Genomic DNA, 23040 nt, shown 5'->3' on the forward strand with positions numbered 1-23040 from the left:
TGTGGTTTCTCGTATACGCGTCAGACTTCTGATGAGATAACATTTTTTTTAAACTGTATTGTAGTTGGACTACCGCAATGGTATATTGTTAGGTTGATAGACCAAACTTAATATCTTAAGGGAACGAGAATATTAAACCAGCGACACGAATGCACCTGCTTATTGAAAATGAGTGAATAACTGAGCTAGGATGTCTATGTCCGCACAAAGGAGTTTGACATGACATGTCCAATTTCTGCATCGCTGGCACTGGTTATGAAGTTTTAAATGAATACAAAATGGGGCAACATAATGGCATGGACTTGACAAAAACTGTGAAGGGCTTCATAATATCATGAATTCCCTATTTCACATTATAAATTCACAGGTCAATCACAGACTAAAAACATTCACCAGCAATTTTCAAAAGGTTCGATACATTCATTCTGTATTTGATTTGATCAACTTTCTCCTGATTAACTTATGAGAAAAAAATATATGTACCAACAACAAAGGAAAAGTCGAGCAGACAGCATGTAGGCTACGTTAGAAACATGTTTCAGACATTTCAACACAAACACGGATTATTTTGAGCGTAATGTAACTCACATTGTTATATTACCAGCTCCTCTGATTATTATTGGATCTGGGACTGGGATCATATACTCGCCAGCGTTACTATCATCATCTGTTTCTTCGTATATAGTGTCGAAGTCTGCCATTGTTTTGATGAAAATCTCTTGTGCTTGACGTTTTTCGCAATTTTTGATGACGTCTTTTCGCGGATTTTTTGTTGTTGACGTTTTATTCATACATTGTGAAATTAAGGTAATAGGCGCCACGCCACTAATTTTATTTTGTCGTGAATTCGTTTGTATATAGTAAGTTCAGTACCACGACTTTATTTGTATTGATGGTAAGCTTATCTGGAATTAGGGGAGATAAACTCACGCTACAACGGATAAGCTGTCATAAGTCACGCCACAAAAAAGTAAAAATGTTGTTCGGCATTAAAAAAAAAAATAAAGACACATTTAGTTCTTAACATTATATGTCATAGAATATATCTTTGCCTCTAGGAAAGTAATAGATTTATAATTAAAAAACCTATAAAAAGCATTATATAGACCATGTCTCATTATAGATACCATATCTCATAATAAATACTATGTCTCTTTACATAGACTATTCCTCATGATATTATAGAATATGAATCTTAATATAGACCATGTCTCATTATAAAGATCAAGTTTCATTATATAGACCATGTCTCATCATATAGACCATGCCTCATAGTATAGACCTTGCCACATTATAAAGACCTTTCTCATCATATATAGACCATCTCTCATAATATAGATCATGTCTCTTTACATGGACTATTCCTCATGATATATATAGACTATGTTTGTTGATATAGACCATGTCTCATTATATAGACCATGTTTCATTATATAGACCGCGTCTCATTATATAGACCATGTCTCATCATATAGACCATGTCTCATCATATAGACCATGTCTCATTATATAGACCATGTCTCATTATATAGACCATGTCTCATTATATAGACCATGTCTCATCATATAGACCATGTCTCATCATATAGACCATGTCTCATTATATAGACCATGTCTCATTATATAGACCATGTCTCATCATATAGACCATGTCTCATCATATAGACCATGTCTCATTATAGAGACCATGTCTCATCATATAGACCATGTCTCATTATATAGACCATGTCTCATTATATAGACCATGTCTCATCATATAGACCATGTCTCATTATATAGACCATGTCTCATCATATAGACCATGTCTCATTATATAGACCATGTCTCATCATATAGACCATGTCTCATTATATAGACCATGTCTCATTATATAGACCATGTCTCATCATATAGACCATGTCTCATCATATAGACCATGTCTCATTATATAGACCATGTCTCATTATATAGACCATGTCTCATTATATAGACCATGTCTCATTATATAGACCATGTCTCATTATATAGACCATGTCTCATTATATAGACCATGTCTCATTATATAGACCATGTCTCATCATATAAACCATGTCTCATCATATAGACAATGTCTCATCATATAGAACATGTCTCATCATATAGACCATGTCTCATCATATAGACCATGTCTCATTATATAGATCATGTCTCATCATATAGACCATGTCTCATCATATAAACCATGTCTCATCACATAGACCATGTCTCATCACATAGACCATGTCTCATTATATAGACCATGTCTCATCATATAAACCATGTCTCATTATATAGACCATGTCTCATCATATAGACCATGTCTCATTAAATAGATCATGTCTCATCATATAGACCATGTCTCATCATATAGACCATGTCTCATCATATAAACCATGTCTCATTATATAGACCATGTCTCATCATATAGACCATGTCTCATTATATAGATCATGTCTCATCATATAGACCATGTCTCATCATATAGACCATGTCTTATCATATAGACCATGTCTCATCATATAAACCATGTCTCATCATATAGACCATGTCTCATCATATAAACCATGTCAATGTCTCATTATATAGACCATGTCTCATTATATAGACCATGTCTCATCATATAGACCATGTCTCATTATATAGACCATGTCTCATCATATAGACCATGTCTCATCATATAGATCATGTCTCATCATATAGACCATGTCTCATTATATAGATCATGTCTCATCATATAGACCATGTCTCATTATATAGACCATGTCTCATCATATAGACAATGTCTCATCATATAGGCCATGTCTCATCATATAGACCATGTCTCATTATATAGACCATGTCTCATTATATAGACCATGTCTCATTATATAGACCATGTCTTCATCATATAGACCATGTCTCATTATATAGACCATGTCTCATCATATAGACAATGTCTCATTATATAGACCATGTCTCATTATATAGACCATGTCTCATCATATAGACAATGTCTCATCATATAGGCCATGTCTCATCATATAGACCATGTCTCATTATATAGACCATGTCTCATCATATAGACCATGTCTCATCATATAAACCATGTCAATGTCTCATTATATAGACCATGTCTCATTATATAGACCATGTCTCATCATATAGACCATGTCTCATTATATAGACCATGTCTCATCATATAGACCATGTCTCATCATATAGATCATGTCTCATCATATAGACCATGTCTCATTATATAGATCATGTCTCATCATATAGACCATGTCTCATTATATAGACCATGTCTCATCATATAGACAATGTCTCATCATATAGGCCATGTCTCATCATATAGACCATGTCTCATTATATAGACCATGTCTCATTATATAGACCATGTCTCATTATATAGACCATGTCTCATCATATAGACCATGTCTCATTATATAGACCATGTCTCATCATATAGACAATGTCTCATCATATAGACCATGTCTCATCATATAGACCATGTCTCATTATATAGACCATGTCTCATCATATAGACCATGTCTCATCATATAGACCATGTCTCATTATATAGACCATGTCTCATCATATAGACCATTTCTCATTATATAGACCATGTCTCATTATATAGACCATGTCTCATTATATAGACCATGTCTCATCATATAGACAATGTCTCATCATATAGACCATGTCTCATCATATAGACCATGTCTCATCATATAGACCATGTCTCATTATAGAGACCATGTCTCATCATATAGACCATGTCTCATCATATAGACCATGTCTCATTATATAGACCATGTCTCATCATATAGACCATGTCTCATTATATAGATCATGTCTCATCATATAGACCATGTCTCATTATATAGATCATGTCTCAACATATAGACCATGTCTCATTATTAGACCATGTCTCATTATATAGATCATGTCTCATCATATAGACCATGTCTCATTATATAGACCATGTCTCATCATATAGACCATGTCTCATCATATAGGGCATGTCTCATCATATAGACCATGTCTCATTATATAGACCATGTCTCATCATATAGACCATGTCTCATTATAGAGACCATGTCTCATTATATAGACCATGTCTCATCATATAGACCATGTCTCATTATATAAACCATATCTCATTATATAGATCATGTCTCATCATATAGACCATGTCTCATTATATAGACCATGTCTCATCATATAGACCATGTCTCATCATATAGATCATGTCTCATCATATAGACCATGTCTCATTATATAGACCATGTTCATTATATAAACCATGTCTCATTATATAGATCATGTCTCATCATATAGACCATGTCTCATCATATAAATCATGTCTCATCATATAAACCATGTCTCATTATATAGACCATGTCTCATCATTTAGACCATGTCTCATCATATAGACCATGTCTCATTATATAGACCATGTCTCATCATATAGACCATGTCTCATTATATAGACCATGTCTCATCATATAGACCATGTCTCATTATATAGACCATGTCTCATCATTTAGACCATGTCTCATCATATAGACCATGTCTCATTATATAGACCATGTCTCATCATTTAGACCATGTCTCATTATATAGACCATGTCTCATTATATAGACAATGTCTCATCATATAGACATTGTCTCATCATATAGACATTGTCTCATTATATATACCATGTCTCATCATATAGACCATGTCTCATCATATAGACATTGTCTCATCATATAGACCATGTCTCATTATATATACCATGTCTCATCATATAGACCATGTCTCATCATATAGACCATGTCTCATCATATAGACCATGTCTCATTATATAGACCATGTCTCATCATTTAGACCATGTCTCATCATATAGACCATGTCTCATTATATAGACCATGTCTCATCATTTAGACCATGTCTCATTATATAGACCATGTCTCATTATATAGACAATGTCTCATCATATAGACATTGTCTCATCATATAGACCATGTCTCATTATATATACCATGTCTCAACATATAGACCATGTCTCATCATATAGACCATGTCTCATTATATAGACCATGTCTCATCATATAGACATTGTCTCATCATATAGACCATGTCTCATTATATATACCATGTCTCATCATATAGACCATGTCTCATCATATAGACCATGTCTCATTATATAGACCATGTCTCATCATAAAGACCATGTTTCATTATATAGACCATGTCTCATCATATAGACCATGTCTCATTATATAGACCATGTCTCATCATATAGACCATGTCTCATTATATAGACAATGTCTCATCATATAGACCATGTCTCATCATATAGACCATGTCTCATCATATAGACCATGTCTCATCATATAGACCATGTCTCATTATATATACCATGTCTCATCATATAGACCATGTCTCATTATAGAGACCATGTCTCATTATATAGACCATGTCTCATCATATAGACCATGTCTCATCATATAGATCATGTCTCATCTTATAGACCATGTCTCATTATATAGACCATGTCTCATCATATAGACCATGTCTCATCATATAGACCATGTCTCATCATATAGACCATGTTTCATCATATAGACCATGTCTCATTATTTAGACCATGTCTCATTATATAGACCATGTCTCATCATATAGACCATGTCTCATCATATAGGGCATGTCTCATCATATAGACCATGTCTCATTATATAGACCATGTCTCATCATATGGACCATGTCTCATTATATAGACCATGTCTCATTATATAGACCATGTCTCATCATATAGACCATGTCTCATCATATAGACCATGTCTCATTATATAGATCATGTCTCATCATATAGACCATGTCTCATCATATAGACCATGTCTCATTATATAGACCATGTCTCATCATATAGACCATGTCTCATCATATAGACCATGTCTCATCATATAAACCATGTCTCATTATATAGACCATGTCTCATCATATAGACCATGTCTTATTATATAGATCATGTCTCATCATATAGACCATGTCTCATCATATAGACCATGTCTCATCATATAGACCATGTCACATCATATAAACCATGTCTCATCATATAGACCATGTCTCATCATATAAACCATGTCAATGTCTCATTATATAGACCATGTCTCATTATATAGACCATGTCTCATCATATAGACCATGTCTCATTTTATAGACCATGTCTCATTATATAGACCATGTCTCATCATATAGACCATGTCTCATCATATAGACCATGTCTCATTATAGAGACCATGTCTCATCATATAGACCATGTCTCATCATATAGACCATGTCTCATTATATAGATCATGTCTCATTATATAGACCATGTCTCATTATATAGACCATGTCTCATTATATAGATCATGTCTCATCATATAGACCATGCCTCTTTATTTAGACCATGTCTCATTATTTAGACCATGTCTCATCATATAAACCATGTCTTATCATATAGACCATGTCTCATTATATAGATCATGTCTCATCATATAGACCATGTCTCATTATATAGACCATGTCTCATCATATAAACCATGTCTCATTATATAGACCATGTCTCATTATATAGACCATGTCTCATTATAGAGACCATGTCTCATCATATAGACCATGTCTCATTATATAGATCATGTCTCATCATATAGACCATGTCTCATCATATAGATCATGTCTCATCATATAGACCATGTCTCATCATATAGATCATGTCTCATAAGGGTGTGGATCGTCGGATAAGTGACGATCCGATCCGAACCACGATTCAGCACTTACGATTCACAAATCGAACCACAAATCTTTTGTTATCAAGACACCCAAAAAAAAACAACAATACTAAACATTAAACATATAAAATATAAACTAGGTTTATGTTTTTATTCTTTGGATGAGTATTTTTGTTTTGTTTTTTGAAACCAATTACTTCCTAGCTTAGAATCATGGTACATGGTCTTAAACCGGCAAATTGTATAGGTAAACTTCATATAACTTATACTCAAATCGTATTGTGAGAAATAGTGAATGTATATAAAAAAATTAAATCGCGATCCACGATCTCTGGGTTTACGAATATTCAAACTCGATTTACCACTTTGATTCGTGATTATCCGAGTACTCGGATACTCGCCCCAGCCCTAATGTCTCATCATATAGACCATGTCTCATTATAGAGACCATGTCTCATCATATAGACCATGTCTCATCATATAGACCATGTCTCATCATATAGACCATGTCTCATTATATAGACCATGTCTCATTATATAGACCATGTCTCATTATATAGACCATGTCTCATTAAATAGACCATGTCTCATTATATAGACCATGTCTCATTATATAGACCATGTCTCATTATATAGACCATGTCTCATTATATAGACCATGTCTCATTATATAGATCATGTCTCATTATATAGACCATGTCTCATCATATAGACCATGTCTCATTATATTGACCATGTTTCATTATATAGACCATGTCTCATTTTATAGACCATGCCTCATCATTATATAGACCATGTTTCATTATATAGACCATGTCTCATTATAGAGACCATGTCTCATTACATAGACCATGTCTCATTATATAGACCATGTCTCATTATATAGACCATGTCTCATTATATAGACCATGTCTCATCATATAGACCATGTCTCATTATATAGACCATGTCTCATTATATAGACCATGTCTCATTATATAGACCATGTCTCATTATATAGACCATGTCTCATTATATAGACCATGTCTCATCATATAGACCATGTCTCATTATATAGACCATGTCTCATTATATAGACCATGTCTCATCATATAGACCATGTCTCATTATATAGACCATGTCTCATCTATAGACCATGTCTCATTATATAGACCATGTCTCATTATATAGACCATGTCTCATCATATATACAATGTCTCATTACATAGATCATGTTTCATTATGTAGACCATGTTTCATTATTGACCATGTTTCATTTTAAAGACCGTCTTTCATTATATATACCATGTCTCAATGAATAGATCATGTCTCATAATATAGATCATGTCTCGCTATATATAGACCGTCTTTCTTTATAGAGACCATGCCTAGTTATATCGTCTTATAAACCATGGAACGTTAAATAGACGATGTCTCATGATATATGGAATGTCTCTTTTATTTGACCATGTATTTTTTTTGGCGTTTTCCATCACATAAACCATGAATGATGGCTTAGACCAAATAACATTTTTTTTGACCAATTCCCATTATAGACTAGGTATAATTTTATAAACAATGTATCATTGCAAAGACGATGTATAATTAAATGGATAATGTTTCATTATATAGACTATGGCTTGCACATCGTTCAATATAGTTTTTACAGATGTGTACTCGTCCTAAGAATTTAGTATTGAACTGAACAATGTATAATAACCTCACAATATAGGCCATGTATAGACTATTTATCAATACAAATACCATATATCTCTGTTTAAACTATATATGGTTGAATAAACCATGTATTACTAAATTAAAATGTATCATGGTAGACCCCATTTATTGATAAAGTATAGATGTACAGAGGTTAACTCATTTTACAGATCACCTGACGTTGTCACTTATGCTGTTGCAATACAGTTTTTAATAGCATGTACAATTCAGCTCTTTGGATAGATCTTTTTTCGTAGTAGACCCATTTTATGAAATATGTATTGCTGTATGTAACATGTATCGTAGTAAGTACCATTTATCGTTACATATACATGTACTTTGTATCGTTGCATTGACCGCTTTTTTGTATAGATAATTTATCATTCTTTAAACCATATATCGTTGTAGACCATCTATCGACTCGTAATATAGACTATGTATCATTGTAAAAAGATCATATATCTTTGTATCATACCATGCACAACTTTATAGACGACGCATCATTTAAATAGATCATGTATCATTGTATAGACATATTGTTGTATGAACCATGTATCGTTGAACAAGTCATGCATCGCTGTTTAGACCATGTATCGTTGCATCAGACCATGAATTGTTTGTATCGACCACGTATCGCTGTATAGACAATGTATCTTTGTGTCGGACCATGTATTGCTGTATTAATTCTGAATTGTTTATGGACCATTTATAGCTGTAAACATCAATGACTTATATGAAATATTTTGTATTTTTTCTAAGACATTCTTCCGTCTAACATACGTTTTATTGAATCAAACACAGAGCAATAAATCGGAAACTTTGTTTAGCGATAAATTCCTTTCTATAGTAAAATTCATGTCTTTTTTAATTCAGAATATCATTACATATACCCCTTATCATTATAATACTAGTTATGTAAAGATTTTGATAGATTATATGACCATTTGTAAACGCTTTGATTGCAAACAACCATATAACCTGGCGCACATCACGTATTCACGATTATCCGATGTAAAAGCAACGTTACAAACATGCAGTACTATCAAACTAATAATTTTATAACTTAATAACATAACCGTTATGTATGAGGGTTGGAATCATCTGAATTATCTGAATTCAAGCTGAATTGAACAATGAGCCATTTATATCCATCCTCAAATTAAATACTGAGAAAAGTTTCTTGGTTTACCAACTAAATGAATAATTGGTGGTAACCTACGTAAACATCAAACAAACGTAATTCATTCACCGTGTAAGGAAAATCAAATACGTTTTGAATACATCAATAAAAACTCAAAGAAATACAATTTTAATACATTTTTTACTAAAATGTCACTGGTAATAAATTAACAAAAAAATCATCATAATACATTCAAACACGGAAATAACATGATGAATAGTTTTATAAATGGTTCTGACAAATTATGAGCTTCATCGTTCGATCATCAATAATGGACGCACAAGGAAACACAAAATAAATGCTTTGTTTGTAAAAAAGTATATATGAAGCTGAATGAGCTTATGAATATATATACATGTATCTTACTTATCGTAATTCACGTGCAAACTATTGATAATTCACTAAAGATGATAAAAAATTCTGTATATGATAAATGTTTAATGGAAACTTATCATCGGAACGATCTTAAGATTTATTTTTCTACCAAACCGATCTCACTTTTTTAAAAATAATGTACCGAAATGAGGTGATCCCTGGAAAGCAATGAAATCAACAATAGTGTATGAAAATTGTACACTCGATTTGATTGAGTTTTGTCTAGAATTAATGATCCTGAGGGGCAGAAAAATATTTATAGCACTGAAGTGAAGTACGGGGCAACTTTTTACAGCTGCCACTCGGTACTATAAGTCTTGACACCTGATGTTGTAGTAAACCTACCTGAAAATTGTTTATTTCTTTACAAACATATTCAATGACCTTGATCAATAAAGGATAAAAATACAGGTAATATATCAATAAATATAGTACAATCACAAAACAAAAATGCAGAGGAAAATGTTATATATACAGCCGCCAAAGTTCAAAAGCACATCGGGAATTTTACAGTAAGTTCATACAAGTACGCAGTTCAAGTTGTCCATGTAATAAGAAGTTTAGTGACCGCATACAACAAGTAAAACCTTTGTTTGTTACGCTATACAATTAGTCATAAAGCTTTCGTTTTTCAGACTTTCAATAAATATAAGAGGGAAGAATAGATAGTCACGTGATATTGTGTTGTTAATACAAGCTTCGAAGACGTGGTGTCCACAATCGATATCTGTGATTTTGTATCCTCTGTAATAAGTTCTGGAACGATTCTGACTGCATTAGCTGGACTTTAGCAACGTCATTCCTGGTCCTCCTTATATCTATATAAATGTCAGGACTTAAGTTAAGATGGCGTGACATACATTTCCGGTGAAATACGAAATTACGACCCATTATTGCGTTGAAGTCATCCATGATATGTCTTGTGTAGATTCCATTTATTTTGATGTGGTCTACATCAGAGTTCCCCTCTGCGACATACATAGATCTGAACGTAGTGAACGGGAACAATATAGGATTTCTTGCAAAGAATAAATCCGAAACTACCACTCTTGTTTCAGCTAAGCTACTTAGCAACGTTAGCCGACACTTTCCGCCATCTTTATACTGAAGACTCATACTAAGAGTGTTCACATCGATGACAGTATCTGTAATGGAAGCATATGGTCTGACAACTGTCGGATCAGTTTGGCCAATGATAACTGATGAACCGAATGGAATCCAATCTACTCCTTCCGGTGGCACTGGCAGTAAACGCGCATTTCCGTCTTGATATAGGACAAATACTTGAGCGTAACCGGAATTCCATGGAATCGGCCGGTATATTCTAAAGTATGAAACATTGTTATAAACCTCTCCTGTTGAAAGATGTACTGACATTGAGTCTGGATTTAACCACCAGAAGTCACTGAAAACAACCTCGATGATGGTATCGTCTCCTTTGTAAATACTCTTGACTTGGTCAGCAAGCATTGGGCGACGTTCTAAGAATAAATGCTGCAATCTAAGTGGTTTACTGGAATTTGACGCAATGTTTACAATAATCACGTTATAGTCTACATCAGTCCACGTGAAATCACGTGTGTTCCATTCTGTTTCCGGGTTTAATGGTTGCACGTGTTTTATTTCGGGCGTTGATATACCAGGTAATCGGCCTTTATATCTAAATGTAAGTCTTACGTCGTCAGTTAAATATTTAAACTTAACCTTCAGGAGTGTGCCCATCTCACTATCAACCATTCCTTTAGATTTTCCCTCAAGTCTAAATGAAACTAGCATCAGGAGTGACACCTTGGAGTAAGCATCATCTCCTCGACTGAAGTACAATTTGGCCGTTGGTGTTTCTATTATATTTCTCATAAAAGGTGATAATTCAATGTCATTAAAAGACCAGTAAAACGGCGATAAGTGGGGGCAACCGGTGGTATTTTCTGTCCTCCAGTTAGAAAAGGCTCGATACTGCGGCAATGCGGCTGTTATTTCATACGTCTGTACATGAGGATTGAAGATAGGTACGTTAATGTTATCAACCTCTGGACATGTTGTTTTGTAAGATTCTTGCACAATGAACGAAGCTTCTGTTAACACATCATTTTTGCGGACATGATAGTTCAGGTCGGGTATACAACTGAGTTCACAAGATAGAATATCTTTAGTTATTTTATCATCGTCGATATCCACTTCAATATGATCCACTGCAAGCCCATCGGCCGTGCCGTTGAAAGATATCTGCAACATAATCATAACGTATACATTGTACTTGTAGATTATAACAAATAGATAAGACAATTTGGTAGCATAAAGACTTGCGCTGTCAACTAAACATGCTTACTGATCCTAGAGACATTGTGAAGATTATTGGACATTGTAGGATAACGGTAATTAGCAGGTAATTAGTCAACAAAACATAGGCGGATATATTAAATATAATGAGCTGTCACCGGACACTCGAATGGGATATGCCTTATTTAGTTAATTGATGGGCATGTCATCACCTAAGGGGGGATTTGTACATATAGCGTGCAAACATAATTGTTTATTTAATTGTTAGCTGTCCGGAAACGCATATTTGCATTTATGAATTATGAAGGTATAAAGTTTAAGGCGTATAATATTTTAGTATTTTAAGGTAAGCAAAATATTATATTCTTGAGTGCAGTTTTTGATGTTAAACAGACTGACTCACTTAGGTTAAATTATGCTAAATACGCAGTTGACATTGATTCTTATTGCTTTACGTAATTGTTTAAGAATTGTGAAATTGTTAAAGACACCGGTTAAGCAATTGTTTTATCTTATAGAATAATATCTTATATTAAATAAATACATATATCTGACGTTCATAAACTTGATATTGTGTTGATTTATTAATATTTAGTTATTCAGATCTGGGCGTTACACTACAACATATATGTTCACTTTAATGGAAGCTGGATTTCCTTGGGGTTATATATTGCCAAGCAAATACATGTATTATTATTTTAATTGACTACATATGTATTAATTAAATGTATTGATTATTTATGACATTTGTTCCATAAGACAGAAATACTAGTAAAGCAGGTTCTCTTACAATTCCTATAAATTACCAGACTCTTCAGAACTATCAATTTCAACATTCAAGTTCTTTGCAAATGTACTCCCAGCAGGCACTCGACATTGTTTCAACGTTGACACAACGTTGAAATATGGTCGTGACGTTGTTCAACCAATATTCAACTATGGACGACCATACGGATATATTGCCAATGTATATACAACGTTGATTCAACGTTGTTTATGGTCGAAGTTTTACATTTAGTTTAATAATTATATAAACTTTTATACCACTAATTTTGTGATATTATTCCTTTATTGAATTAGTCTGTAACTGATATTTGTCAGGAAAATTTGCGTTACAATCTTTTTCCGTATATTCAAAATTAGTGCTTAAACAAATAAAGTTGGAAATAATTTTTCACTTCTATTAACGCTTTAAATATTAGTTAATATGTTTTGTTGTTTGTTGTTTTATTCTTTAGTTCTTTATGAATGATATTATTTAATAAATTGGTATTAGTCAAAACCCCGTTTATAAAATAACGCTGGTCAGGGGAAGTAATTGTTGCGGTCTACGATTTTGTTTGTTGGTCCATGATTATCGTTCGTGCAAATGGTGGCGCTGTTTGGAAAATTTGAAAACATCACGATCGGCAATTTATTTATATTTCGAAGGTATTACCGTTATCAGAGACATAGATAACAGAGATAGGCAACTTCCTAACCAGTTAAAATATCACGCGTTCCTGCTAAACTTAAAACTTGTAGCAAGTAAAACTTATTTACCAGATATCAAAATCAGGAAAATAATACATTTTCTGAAAGCTTATGAATTTGTCTATGGCTGCAGGTAAAAATATTTACAGTTCTTATTTAAATAAATGATACATCGATTTTTAAAGAGAACTACTTTTTAATTTTTGTTACAAACTATTCATGTGATGAAAACACTGGCTCAGTGGGTATGTTCTGCAATGTCATTTAAGTGAAAGACACGGGAAGTTACCAATATTTTAACATGCAGCTATAGATAAAAGATTTACCTTTCAAATGGTATATCATATTAAAGGATAAAATGTACATCAATAAAGTTTTATTTGCTAAAAATGCCTATTTTTTCACTTTTTTATTGGCATGAGTGATATTTCAATGCAGTATATAGGAGCTGCTTATCTCTGTTATATATGTCTCTGCCGTTATCTTTTACTTTAGTTTACTGATTATTTTCTAAAATATTATTATTTATTCTTTAAATTCTACTTTAATTTACTTTATAAAATAAATGAGAGATATAAACACATGATTGAGATGATTTGACACGTTTTCGCGACCTAATTGAATGATTTGGGTTCGGTAGGCCTTGTAAGCATGAAGTTATTGATGTCCTTGGCAATTTATGATTTAACAAATCTTGTCTTTCTTTAATTTATTTTGCAGATTATCAAACATTTGTCTGTACTATATCCTATTTTGAATTTAATCAATTTTAAAATTGAAACCTATAAAGTAGTTCGGCCCACTTAATTTACGTCCCAAGACGATTCGTCAATACATATACCTATGCTTAAATTTTATTGATAGTATAATACAGTGTTAATTAGTTTGAAAAAAATACATTATAATGATTATTATTAAGTTAAGAAACAAATTTGAGTGTTTAACTTTAAAGTTTAATAGTCGTAAATTTAAGGGGAATAATAAATCTATTTCTATTTTATTATTTATCATTTTATATTCTAGATCCTGGTCTTGGAAAGAGTATTGCAGCTGTAGCCTGTATACCATACATTCGCTGTAGCCTGTATACCATACATTCAACATGAAAAGGACTGTCAGGTTTGTTAAATTGAAATTTATTCTTATTAATTTATATATTTGAATTTCTTTACAATACAAAGAATAAATTTTTCAACTACTGGATATTTATCTTGTCTTAAAATATATTTTTTCGGAATATTCCTGTAACATTATTAATATAAAATTTACATGTTTGTTGATTTCAGGATGCTGCATAAAATGGTCTTAGCTAGAGCCTAGAATGTTAATTTCTTGGGAATATGCTGCAAGGAACTGACGGAGAGCAGTTTTTCTTACCAATCATAGGTGAGCCTTTTAAATAGCTTCTTTTTAAAAAGATTTTGTTGTCTTATATACAGTATTTGCTGTCAATATCAAACTTAGCTATGTTTCAATTTCTATGCTGTTTTATGATGTAAATCTTAGAGAAAAGCATTTTTAGATAAAAACAAATCACTAAGTTGAGTAATTATAAGAATAATTTGAGATTGATCAAGTCACTTTTAACTACAAACTTCTTATTTTTATTTGCAGAAGCAGTAAGAGACAGCCAAAGAAGTACTCAAACACTTGACATACCCAGAAAGATCAAGAAGAAAAGATTGGAACAGATTGTAGCTTAATTGATAAAACTATTAAAGTGAATTTAAGCTGCACATGAACTGTATTTTTGAAATAAAATATCTGAAGTATTTAATAACGTCTTGATATTTTGTTAAGCTTGGTTACTTTGCTTTATATCCAAAAATTAAAGTATGGTGGGTTTTCAACGTTGAAATGACATTGAAACTTCAACGTTGTGCCAACGTTGAAGCTGCAACGTTGTATCAAAGTTGAAATTTCAACGTTGTTACAACTTTCAAATCCGAATATAAATCCAACCTTATTTCAACGTTGAAATCTGACCAAAATTCAACGTTGAAACAACGTTGATGTGCCTGCTGGGCTCATTATAAATATAAAGTCAAAATCAAATTCGTAACATCTGAAATTTTGATAAATAAAAATCATGACAAATTTTGCGATAAAAATACAAGTAGAATCGAATTCGCATTTATTTTAATGTAATGAAGTAACCTAAACAGTAAATTATATGCATGTTTAACTGACGTCAAGATTATGTGGTACTATGACTTATGAAATTTCTTAAAATGTTTTTAAAGATGTAAATCTATATCCAAATAGACTTTTAAATGTTTATTGACCAATTTTATTACCACACACTATTTAAATTATTCGTGCAAAGCAATAAGATGTCTATGTTTTGCACACTTGACGTTGGCAAAAAACAAACGTGAATAAATTTCCTGTATATCACTTGTGTTTAATTGTAATTTTATGCCATTGTTTTTGTAATATACCAATGTTGTAAACTATAATATGATGCATTTATTGTTTTAACATATCCTCTTAACTTTTACAATTGTTTACATTACAAAGCGTCTTTTGCAGATTATATTGTACATAAATAATATTATTCAGAAATAAAACCTGATATGTCTATCATTTTTCAATTTTAATTATATTTTCACATTATCATTTGTTGCAGTTAAATTCATTAAAAAGTTGAATATCATCACAATGGCAATTTTCTGAGAAAATGAAAATTACAAACTGATAAAAATTGAAAGGCATTTGCTAATTTAGAACTAAACATGTGCTGACAAACCTTCTCTAATATCATCCATGTATATGATAGTGTTCATCCGTGCTGTTCTACAGGCATTAGAAACATCGACGGGAGTGATAGGGACAGGAGGATGTCTCATTTGTCTGTAGAACAGCTACGGATGAATACTTACACACTTAGTGTCAAGCTTTATTTGGCCTCATTATTTTTCACTTTATTACGTCACTATGCGGTTCTATGAAGTACTATGTAAAATAGAAGTCGACTATGAACGGAATTCGATGTAGAATCGACTTTTGTTCTTGTATGAAAATTAACGCATATATTTTTAAGAAATGTATCGTTTTCATTGGATGGCAAATAAAGCTGGACACTAAACCTTTTAATATGGTCATATTTATTCTCATTATACTTATTCTACAACAATTCTTAATTCAATTAAATTTAATGAGTGTATAAAGCAATTCATTTCATTTACTTTCAGTGTTTAAATGTAGAGATGCATTGCCTTTTGGATTTATCTTTTTATCGATTTTGTGGACGGTTACCTCAGTGGCGGCCATAGAGTTATCTATAATGAATGGTATAAGATGACCATCTCTCATTATTGCAATCTTTATAAAGGTCATGCACAAATTATCATTTCCACAAGAACACAGTTAAGGGTGACTTTATTTCTCATTAAGATATATCGATTGTATGACACGATAACCTAAAAGATCTCATTATTGATTTAATTCATATTTCAGATCTAACTTCCGTAGTACATATGTTAATAGGTTTTTATTTGACGATGGTTAGACCATTGTTGGATAGAACATGCTTTCTGACATTAACATAGTAATTTAACAAAACATCATTATTAACAATACAGTGAAACTGTTGTTATAGAATATTCTAGTGTTTAGTTAATTTCGACTTTGTAACATAGAAAACAGCAATAACAAAAAGTTTAAAAGTTTATTTCATTTTAAACAAACTTAATAAACTTGTAGTAAATATTGCTATTGGAATAATTTATTAATATTGCTATTAAAAAGGCTAGTTCTTGCATGTAAAGATTAAATGAACGTGGGTATCCGGGACCTTTCAGACTAAACGGATAATTATGAATACAATGATTTTTTTTATCAATTTAACCTTTGTAATTCCATATATGGGCTGATTATTCATACAGAGAAAATAAGAATCCCTAAAGAAAGTCCAAAACGACAAAATTGACAAAATGTTGCAGGCTCGGTTTGTGTGAGCCTGTTCATGCATGGTACTGCCAAATGCAAATTACCGTCCACGACCTCTAGCACTGGCTTTAAAAGCATGCATTTACACATGAAATGGCAAAATTTTGAATTTAGAAAGATCCACAGATGCAGGATGGGTATTTGTTTTTCATGGCGTCAAACAGAACGCGTCACATTGTTATTCTTTTGCTAATTATATCAAATAGATGTTGCTTAATAGGCAACGAAATACATTAAATGCTGTTTGATGCAGATAATGACGTCTTTCGTTTGTGCGCTGAATTGTGACGCCTTATTGCGGCTCTCTCGAGTTTCCGCCAAATAGTTATCTGAGAACCTAATATTCCCGTTTGTAGCTTGTTAATGCGAAGCACAACGGATTCTAAACAATGACAGAATGTTAATAGACCATGACATATTAGTGATACGTTTATCTTTAGAACTGCAACATATGACAGATATCGTCAATGAAAAGTGTGAGCTAAAATTCTTGTACATGTGTTGCTGAAAGTAATTGTTCTTAATTGTTAAATTTTGTACATGCACGGATAAATTGTCATGCACATTTCAAATAAGCGAGATTTGACTGTCTTTATACAGTCAGTCTCAAATCTTTCCGATCATGAATGTAACAGGAATATCCTGATCAAAGTTTAGAGAAATTGTTAAACATTTGACACAAAAACTTAGTGATAAATACATGTCGCAATTTTCTCTCAACATTAACATATGTAATGTAACTATGTTTATACAGATGTTATATCTGGTATAGAAAGAAATATGTTTGAGTTGAAGTATTATGTTATAAACGTACATTGAAACACCTGCTATATATTTTATGTAATTTTGAAACTTACAGTTAATTTGTGCCATCCAATTGGAAGAGCAGGGACTCTTGGAAATGGACCAGTTGATAAGAAAACATTCCAGCTCCGTCTTGGATTTGTAGTCGATGTGAATAACCCCATGAGAATATCGTCAATCTTGACCTGAACTATCTCACTATTGTTCCCATTTGAGAACCGGAAGTCCGTCAATCGAACCGTTGAACGCCGCCGAAGACAGAAGTTTATTGACATATACTTATTAGGCTCGAGAATTATGGCAGTTCCATCAGAGGAGTTTGTCAGGTCCCACACTGGATGGTTCTCTCTGCTTCTATGAAAATCTGACTGCAGAACAAATAACTTAGCTTCCGTTGCCCACATGAATGTTAGGAAGAGAGTTAGTGAGAGTAATAAGCTATGCATTGTCTTATAACTTCGTTCAACTAAATCTGAAATTTAAATAACATTAACAAAAAGTTAGTTTTAAAATGGTCCTATAGATGCCAAGAAATACCGAATTGAAAAAGAAAATAACATGAATTCATTGTTGTAATATGCAAAAGAAATTTTAAATGTCTTACCACTTCCTTTCTAAAGTTAAAAAGAAATTGTCATGAGAAGTCTTTATATAAAGTGTTAAAAGTTTTTACACGACTGTCATGCACGCCGCGACGATCCGTCATACACGATAATACGATAGCTCCGTTAAACTCTTGTTTTACAATAATTGCTTATGATGTTACGGTGGTTTACGTTGACGCATCACATGTTTGTGATTGATGACCGACAGTTTTATATAACAAACGGAGTGGAGTGAGTTTCTTCTTAAAATTAGTACTCATTAATTGTTTCATTAAAGTTTTGTTAGGAAGGTAAAAATATTAATATATATTATAATGAATGAATATAAGGTCACTGTGTGACTATTATGTGAGATTTTCTTTCATTAGATAATGGAAGATATGTAATGAATCATATCAAGGCTGTCAAATATTGGCGTTATTTAGTGGCTCGACATGTTCATGTGAAATTAACCCTCATTTGTAAAATCAAATGAAAGTAAAAATGATTTAACAAATTAGTTTAAACTGTCTGAAAACTAGTATTAATTTGAATTGGAAATATAATTATTAAAATTTTGTTTGTTTTTGCGTAAGGTTTGCTCGATCTGTTTTTAAGAATAATGTACTGGAACTATATATTAATGCATCATAGAAATGTAAAAACAGGATGGTGGATGTTTCTAATTTCAAAATTTCACCATTTTCATGTTTAAATGTTTAATTCTGATAAAGCTGGTGATGGGTATGTGTGTGTGTGTGTGGAAGGGGGTGGTGGTGGGAGCTGCACAGTATCTTGCACTTTCCGGTAGCGTCCATTAACAGGCTCATTCAAACAAAACCTACAGCATTTACAATTATGTCGATTTGGACGTTCTTTAAGAATTCCATTTTCTTTATTTGATAATGGAAATGTATTTTATTACTCTTTAGCGTAAGTAACTCTGAGTTTTATTGCAGCAGACATTCTTCTAACCTAAATATTCAAAGTCAAATCTTAAGTTCGTCTTTTGTACATGTTCAAAAGCTATATAGTTCAGATACCAGTCGGATTGAAAAATTCGTCATTTTGAAACGTTCACATGGAACAAATTTTCTTGCTGTGAAAGTCATATATCAAACTCGTTTTTATTACTTAATTGTCAATTTTGTCTTTTTTCATTGACTATATTCGCATTTATTCGATTGAAATATAATTTTAATATGAATTCATATCTTTAACTTAACACTTATTAGGTTGCCTCATTTTGAAAACTTCATCGGTTATAATTTTTAAAGATTTAAACGGATAGTGTCACTCGAATCTGAAAATTTGATACGTGAAACTAATACACGTGCCCTCGCATAATTTTAACAACGGAGGAAATTTCTCATGCTATGTTAGACAGTACAGAAACACCAAACATCAAGATCAAGATAAAAAGTGTTCTATATTTTTATTTAATTAAACCGATGCATCAAGAAAATTGTAACTGATATAAGAGTGCATATATTTATAGAGAATAAAGATATATCACAAGTTGTATTCAAATTAATAGCTGATATGAATAAAGCCATACACTAATACGTGAGATACGAATCGTCTGCAAAACATACGTTGAACAAAAATATTTTTTTAATTACATGTAATTTATTTATTTAGATTAATTTATTATCTAATCATAATGTTTTTACTTTGTTTTATATATTTTTCTTAACGGAAGCCAATATGTATTCATGACTGGACTAGATTATATAACGGTGATGAAGGTAGTGGTGATGTTCCGACAGCAACATATATATTTGGCTTGATATCAACATGCAGCTACAGCTTCGGTAAAAAAAATGCGAAAAGATCAATCACAAAGCAGATTAAGATACTGTGAGGGTTTCGGAAAGTAAAACACGATCAGGTCCTTTATCGGATGGGTCTGAGAGCTCTATTAAATGATGATGTTAACTTCTTGTGCACCATAATCAGAATCGGTAAATATATCCTTGTTAGAAGAGAAAGACCACGTCGTCACTCGATAAGACAAGATATTCCTAGTGGAATTATGGTCGACCTAAATATTTTCACAGAGTCTTCGAGTCGTATTTACTTTTTGAACTATTCTAACGCTTAAGTATGTTTACTGATCAAAGACAAAAGCACAAATATACCAGCTGCTATTCGCCGAGACATTCGGATCACTTAATATCATAGCGCGGAGCAACACACATAGATGAGTGTTTATTGTGGCAAGAAGAGTCAAGTAAACACGGATCTGCATGGAATGCAATATTTGACATTATTACATTTCAAAAAATATACGCTCCACACGAAGAAGTGTCTTCAACAGCTCATAAACAGGGACGTCCGTGGCCGAGTGGTTAATGTCCTTAACTTCAAGCCACTTGTCTCACATCGCTGTAGGTTTGTACTTCGGACTCTTTCATTTGAGGAAGCTGTCCACAATCTTATGAAATGTCGGTGGTTCTACTCAGGTGCCCTATTATTCCTGATATAGTAGAAATAGTGCACGGAGAGGCCTTCCTCGACCAGTTAATATAAAGTAGCCCTATGACCTCTTCTACGTTGGTGCGAAGTTAAATCTATCAACAACAACAAAAGCTACAAAAAGCTCATATTCATGTAGGAAACCCCCTTTAATGTACATTTTCCAATGTCTTTATCATGTAAAAAAGAAATGAAATGAATTTTGAGAGCGTCTCAAATTTGTTTCATGATTCAAAGTGTACGAATATATAGTATATATATGTGTTTAGCAAAATGGAAAAGAATAATAATGATATTTAATTAACAAACACAGGTAGAAGACGAGAGGAATCAACTTGTTGATTTGGAACCACAACGTGGGCAAAAACAAATTATATTCTGTCTTTTTATGATTCATTTTTATCTTTTCTTCAGTTTTGCATATCAGGATGCTTTATTTACAGATGAATATGCAAGAAAAAAAGAGACATTTTTTATTTATATCTTCTCCAAAGAAGTAACCAAAATATAATCAACAAGCCGATGTGTCACTATAATGACTTTTTCAACATTTCCGCATTATATATTACAATATGTCTAATAGTACCGTGGATAATACACGACTCATTACAAGGAATCTATTTTAGTGAATATTAGAAAAATATATCCATTTCTGCATAGTACGTGAAGAGACTATATTTCGGCAATAGTAACAACGTAATCGCCGACTTTTTGATGGCACGCGCTAATTTAAGCTGTAGTTTATCTTTTACCAAACGAAACGATTTTCAAGTGTAGCTTCGTATTTAATGTGTAAATGTGTAGAGAAGAACGAATTTCTGAGTCCAATTTCCGTAAACTAGCCGGGTAACTTCCTCAAAGAATAAAAAATAGAATTAAAATTATATGGTGGGACTAAAATATGATAAACAAGATCAACAAGGAATGGCGGCTTTAAATGAACGCAACTTAAACTTACTTTGGTGGAAGGCCAATGATGGAAACCAGCGGATCTAAACTACTTGGACACAAATAGAAATTTATTTATACAAACTTAGCATCTTTATGCTAATATACTCGCAATGTGGTGGCATTGTAATTCATTTGTTTGTCTTTTATATAAACGATTATTTGGTTAAAGTAAACGTTATAAAAAGCATATAATGTTACTGTAATTAATTGATAGGTGTAACGAGTTCATTGTCTATTACGCAACAAGGTACAAAATGTATTTGATGACTTATTGACAAATGACACCACGAGGTGGTAAAACTCCCACACGATATCGACAAAAACCTGATTGTGACTTAGTTTAAATCGAAGTAAATTAAACAACAGTTACAAATAATATTGTGCGTTTACTTTGAAAACAATCTGGTCGTCTATTTTTAGACTAAACGAAGAACTCATACCATACTCCGGGCAACAAACTATGTCACAAGGACGTGAATTGCAAGAACGGACCATACATATCAAACATATTAAGTGGGACATGGACGAATG

The 23040-nt window shown here is 32.4% G+C and overlaps 1 protein-coding gene and 1 long non-coding RNA gene across 2 annotated transcripts; one reads left to right on the top strand and one right to left on the bottom strand.

Annotated features, from left to right (window-relative positions):
- Positions 1-9737: 9737 nt before the first annotated feature.
- Positions 9738-19258, bottom strand: LOC132729749 (uncharacterized). The gene is made up of 3 exons (XM_060715577.1): positions 19101-19258; positions 18550-18968; positions 9738-12214 (listed from the first exon to the last, which is right to left on the bottom strand). Exons 2-3 carry the CDS (start codon positions 18940-18942, stop codon positions 10676-10678), a joined length of 1932 nt encoding a protein of 643 aa, XP_060571560.1. The 5' UTR covers positions 18943-18968; positions 19101-19258; the 3' UTR covers positions 9738-10675.
- On the top strand, positions 12225-15510 carry LOC132729751 (uncharacterized). Its single transcript, XR_009625664.1, has 4 exons — positions 12225-13699; positions 14765-14860; positions 15028-15127; positions 15356-15510. It is a non-coding gene; the product is annotated as an uncharacterized LOC132729751 (long non-coding RNA).
- Positions 19259-23040: the final 3782 nt, after the last annotated feature.

The sequence above is a fragment of the Ruditapes philippinarum genome, unplaced genomic scaffold (genome assembly GCF_026571515.1).
Source record: "Ruditapes philippinarum isolate M1 unplaced genomic scaffold, ASM2657151v2 ctg4288_1_1_1_1, whole genome shotgun sequence".
Classification (NCBI taxonomy): Eukaryota; Metazoa; Mollusca; class Bivalvia; order Venerida; family Veneridae; genus Ruditapes; species Ruditapes philippinarum.